Source organism: Aethalodelphis obliquidens, unplaced genomic scaffold, assembly GCF_003676395.1.
Source record: "Aethalodelphis obliquidens isolate GAN/ISIS:26980383/991018 unplaced genomic scaffold, ASM367639v1 scaffold3, whole genome shotgun sequence".
In the NCBI taxonomy this organism is placed as follows: domain Eukaryota; kingdom Metazoa; phylum Chordata; class Mammalia; order Artiodactyla; family Delphinidae; genus Aethalodelphis; species Aethalodelphis obliquidens.
In genome coordinates, this window is record NW_020837947.1 from 71,087,072 (window position 1) to 71,093,071 (window position 6,000).

At 38.2% G+C, this 6,000-nt stretch overlaps 1 protein-coding gene across 1 annotated transcript in view; it reads left to right on the plus strand.

Moving 5' to 3' along the window:
- Window positions 1–5,069, plus strand: part of ME1 (malic enzyme 1) — a 192,809-nt gene extending 187,740 nt beyond the window's left edge. The window contains exon 14 of the mRNA XM_027091464.1: window positions 3,405–5,069. Coding sequence (XP_026947265.1) covers window positions 3,405–3,572 — 168 coding nt within the window. The 3' untranslated portion in view covers window positions 3,573–5,069. The remainder of the gene's footprint in view (window positions 1–3,404) is intronic.
- Window positions 5,070–6,000: the final 931 nt, after the last annotated feature.

The window sequence follows — 6,000 nt, forward strand, 5'->3', positions numbered from 1 at the left end:
TCCCTGGCCCTTATGCACCAGATGCCAGTTGCCTCTGCAACAGGTGTGACAACCGAAAATGTCTCCAGACATTGCCAAATGTCCCCTTGGAGGCACATTTGCTCCTGGCTGAAAACCAAAGCTATTGGCAAGTTTATCAGAACAACACTATTTAGATGTCATATGTCATGATTTATTTTGTTGATTCAGGGTAGATGCTTCAAAAACCAAGTAATCCTTCAAAAAAAAAAAAAACTTCAGATAATCTGCTTGGTTATCTATTTAGGAAAGAGTATGCTTATGTTTTCTCCTAATTTGTATCTAATAGTTTTAAACTAGTTTGAATTATTAATACACTGAACATCACATTATCCCTTTAAGTTCATTTTGAAGGGTTCAATGAAAAGGACTAGCATATGATCAGAGGGGTAACTAAGAAGACGAGGGACAGCAGGAGAGTATGAAAAACTCAGATGTTACACCTAGAAAGAGGAACGAACGCTGAGTGGATAAACAGAAATTGGGAAACCTGGACAAAGAATCAGCTTCAGGAAGGAAGGTGATATAAGTAGACTGCAGGTGTGTGGTATCCATGGCAGCGGGTTGGCCAAAAGGTTCGTTGTGGTTTTTTGTAACGTCTTACAGAAAAACCCGAATGAACTTTTTGGCCAACCCAATACGTTCAAATGTACAATTCTAACAAGTAGCCGGTGATGACTGAAACTTAAAGAGAGGCTGGATATAAAGGTGGTTGATCATCTACACGTGGTAACAGGTGAAGCTCTCGTCTTCCGGAGAGTCTGGCGTTGACGAGAAGGGGAGAGTGAAGATTCCACTGAGAGAGTGCATCGTTAATACAGTGTGTCCTGGGAGCAGAAAGACAAATGGATTTCCGCAGAGTCTGTGTCAGGAATGAAACAGAACATTTTATTATAAAAGTGATACAGCCTTTGCAAAAGAGGCACAGGGGAACTTTTGGGGGTGATGGAAATGTTCTGAAACTGGATGTGGTAACAGTTGCCCAACTCTGAATTTATAGAAATAATTGGATTAAAAAAATTTTTTTAAAAGAAATAATTGGATTATATGTTAAAACTGTTGAATTTTGTGGTCAGTGAATTGTAACTCAAGAATATCTGTTAGGGCTTCCCTGGTGGCGCAGTGGTTGAGAGTCCCCCTGCCGATGCAGGGGACACGGGTTCGTGCCCCGGTCCGGGAAGATCCCACATGCCGCGGAGCGGCTGGGCCCGTGAGCCATGGCCAGAGCCTGTGCTCCACAACGGGAGAGGCCACAACAGTGAGAGGCCCGCGTACCGCAAAAAAAAAAAAAAAAAAAGAATATCTGTTAAAAACATAGTAATACCACATCATAGGCACTCTGAAACATAGAAGAGAGGAAAATTCCTGACATTCTGCCTTTCTGAAACAAGCATTGTCTTCATTTTGGCTTGTGTGTTTGCTTGCCGTCTGTTTTCGTGTTTGCTTTCTTTGCTAACACTGTTGTAATAACGTGTAAGGGTGTATTCACGTACTTCTGATCATGCTTTTTTCACATTTTTCCACGGTACAGCACACTCTTTATAACTTTAATTTTTTCATAAACGCATAATTTTACATTGAGAAGAGACACTTCACCATTCTGATATTCTTCAAGATCACGCTTATTCAAATAAGTCTGTCATACAAGTAGCTCCTTAATGATTGCTTTCTTAAAGCCTGGAGTGAATGAAAGAGCACATATGGAGTGATTAATTTTGACAACAGGGAGAATCCATTCTTCTCAAAGAAAGCAGGGGAGGAGAATGTTTGAAGATACGGAGGAGACACTTGGAGTTGAGGAAAAGAGAAATTGAGATCATTCTCTTTGATCAGTTGGAATTTTCTCAGCAGAGTGATGAGAGTCAAATGGAGACGTGAGGAGGGGAAGGTTTGAAATGGACTTCGGGGAAATTGACTTGAGACAAAGTTTTTTTTAGTTCGTTTTTGATTTTTAAAGGGTAAAAGCATAATGTGCAACCACATGGGCCCAAGTAAGGTTAGGAAAAGAATGACATGGCAGGAGACAGCTCTGAAAGGAGAAAGCCAGCACTGAGGATTCCCCACAAAGACGTGGAGACAAGATTCTGTGATAGCAGCAAGGCACAGAGCACGGAGACTGGCTCCAGAGCCCTGCTGATTAGAATTGGGAGACCCTGGGATAGAGAAAGAGGTTGTGTAGGAGGCCATGGTCGGAATCGGGATTGCTGAAACTGCAGGGTATCTCAGTTCAAACTTAGCAGGGATTTTAAGGTATTTAGTTCAGTTAATTATCAGTCAAGTCATTTCAAGGCTGTTAAGACTGACTTATCTGAGAAATTCTGGTAGGATCACCCATGAGTAAATCTGTACTATTCACACTTTCCTTTCTTGCTGATACCGTAGTCTACTCTTGTTACATGATTTATAATTGCATTTTCACTTTATATCTTCTTTGTGATTATGTGTTCTATTATAATACACTTAATTTTTTGGAAACAGACAAGATATAAATTAGAACTTAATTTTTTGAGACATAAAAAATTCTTTTTTTTAAATTGAGGTATAGTTGATTTACAGTGTTAATTTCTGCTGTATAGCAAAGTGATTCAGTTAAACATATACACACACGCGCGCGCGCGCACACACACACACACACACACACACACACACACACACACACACACATTCTGTTTTGGGTTTTTTTTTGTGGTATGCGGGCCTCTCACTGTTGTGGCCTCTCCCGCTGCGGAGCACAGACTCTGGACGTGCAGGTTCAGCGGCCATGGCTCACGGGCCCAGCCGCTCCGCGGCATGTGGGATCGTCCCGGACTGGGGCACGAACCCATGTCCCCTGCATCGGCAGGCGGACTCTCAACCACTGCGCCACCAGGGAAGCCCCCACATTCTTTTTTTTTTTTTTTTTTTATACTCTTTTCCATTTTGGTTTATCATAGGGTGCTGAATATAGTTCCCTGTGCTATAGAGTACGACCTTGTTGTTTATCCATTCTATATATAATAGTTTGCATCTGCTAATCCCAGTCCGTCTCTCCCTGGCCCCTCATTCTCCCTTGGCAACCACAAGTCTGTTCTCTATGTCCATGATTCTGTTTCTGTTTTGTAGATAAGTTCATTTGTGTCGTATTTTAGATTCCACATATAAGTGATATCATATGGTATTTGTCTTTCTCTTTCTGACTTACTTCACTTAGTATGATCATCTCTAGGTCCATCCACGTTGCTGAAAATGGCATTATTTTGTTCTTTTTTATAGTATTCCATTATATATATATGTACCACACCTTCTTTATCCATTCATCTGTTGCTGAAACAGATAAAAAATTTCTGACATGTGCTCATCATCATCTCTATCCATTAAAATAATTAATATTCTTTTCTTATTTCTAGATTGTGAAAGATGCATACCAAGAAAAGACAGCCACAGTTTATCCTGAACCCCAAAACAAGGAAGCATTTGTCTACTCTCAGATGTATAGCACTGATTATGAGCAGATTCTACCCGATTGTTATTCCTGGCCTGAGGAGGCCCAGAAAATACAGACCAAACTTGACTAGTAGCTTAATAGCTGATATTTCTAACTCCATTGATGAGATCTTGAAGTCTTTCATAATTTTCAAAGATTGGAATCTTTTATAATGATTCATAATACACTAGAGTAAGATAATTTTACTTTAACAACCTAAAAATTTGTGGACGAATATTAATATACTTTAGGGTAAACATCTCACTAGACAATTTTGCTTCATTTACTTTACGGTTATTTATGGTTTCGATCTTAATTATTTTGCCCAAGTTCTGTTTAAAAGCTATTGTAACTACTACTGAGAAACCCATCATTTTTATATAGGGAGCTAAGGGGAAGACTAAAATTAGTAATAAATTGATATCAGTATTAAAACCCATAATGCTTTTGTTGTTCATTTTATTAAAAATCTACTTTGTAAAAAAAAGATCGAAATGAATTTTAGGCATAGACGAACTTTTGCTAAAAACAGAAACAACACTTACTCTGTTGCCTAGAGAAAAACAACTCCTCAGATATTTTTATTCCAATCCTAGATTATATCCGTTCTTTTTGTTCAGCTGAATTCTAACATTTCTAAGAAAGACCACTGCTGTTTACAATGCCTTGTGCAGCCTTAGATTTTAATGTTCTTTCGACATTGTTCCATCTCCTCATCACCTTGGTCCTCAGTCAGAAATCCCTTCGTAAAAGCACTTTTCTTTCCCCCTGACCAAGTGCCCTATCTCAGCTCCACACCATTGCTGCTGGGCCTTTGTGGACCATGGCCCTATCCTGAGGTTGGTGCCTTCAGCCGAGCACAGCCTGAGAAGTGGGCAGAGCTGAGAAGAGTGGGTGAGCTCCTTGAGAAAGGGCTGCCTGTGGAGTTGACGTCTTCAGACAAACATCCCCAGAGTCAAGGCAAGCTGAGTTCCCAACTGAGTGACCTGGCCTAAACTCCCCTTGATAAGCTCAGGTAATTAAGAGTTCATTGTGTTGCAGCAAACTCACTTTCCTCTGGGTTTGAAGAAAGTTTTGTAACCACTTCCCCAATATCAGAAATTATCTTTACATCAGATATTAAAATATTCTAATTACTATCAGTAGTTACAGCCCAGAAATGAACGTTAATTTCAGGTTTTACTTTTGAAGTTAATAACTGAACCAATGGAAACAACTGTAAATTCTTAAGCTCAGGTACCAGTAACGTTTACTATTTATTTGTAGAATTATATGGAGACTTTTTTGTTTTTGAAGTAATTCTTTTAAAGAGTGTAAGAAGATGTTCTAGGTAAACTATAGTAGTACGTGATTTCATTAAAAGTTTAAGGTTACACAAGTTGTTTTAGGTGTCAGTAGAAGAGGTAGGGGTATTTCTGAAGGTAACGTTTAGTCAAGAGTTTTCTCAATATAGTTATTTTGAAAAGATCCGGAATGCCTATTTCTCGTCTAGTTTCCGTGTTGTCTTGTAGCTCTAACTAAATGTATTTACTTATGCAAAGACTTATTAAAGCATAGAAACAGTGAATGAATAAAATTATAAAATAATTGTCTTTTTTTCTTAAAATATTGTTACACTTAAAAATGACAATGCTGGGTCTTGGCAGTCATATGATAGGGAATTTGGAATTTTAAAAATATTTCAGTAGCTAATTTCACTATGAAATTCATTCATTTAATATATGTGTAGTCATATTTGCTGTATACTGTTATGAATGAGCTACTTCCTTGTCCTCAGAGAAAGGTAATGAAACAAACATTGGATGATTACTTAACCAGGTACCAGGTAGTCTATATACCTTATCCTATTTAATGTAGTCCCCACAATTCCCTTAGGAAGTCGATAGTTTAAATAATGTGCCAAGTCCACAGAGCTCATAAGTGAAGGAGGAGGGCTCTAAATCCATGTTTACCTTTCTCAATAGTCTGTTCTCTGTTCACTAGAGTACAGTTAGAACAGCACTGTCGAATAGAAAAAAACAAAGTGAGTCACATGAGTAATTCCTGTCCTGTGGCCTCATAAAAAGAAGAAACAGGTGGAATTCATTTTAATATATTTTATTTAAACCAACATATCCAGAATATTATAAAAAGTATTGAGATACTTTTACATCATTTTGTTCATCCTAAGCCTCCAGCTTTTTCACATTTACATCAAAGATATTTGCATATACATCAAAGTCATGAGAACCTATAGAACAATGGAATAGCACAGCTCACAGACAGACCCCCTGAATATATTAGTTACAGAGTTAGCACAAAATTCAACACATAAAGAATAGAGTGTTCACTAACAGGATTGGGACAGCTACCTACCTCATGGACCTACCACCTCATCCTATATAAAAAGGAAGACTTTAGATGGATTAAAGACCTAAATACGAATGGTAAAAATGTAAAGTTAATAAAAATTAATGTAGCAGAATATCTTTGGGACCCCCAAAACACAAACATGAAGTAAAAACTGGATGTGTTGCATT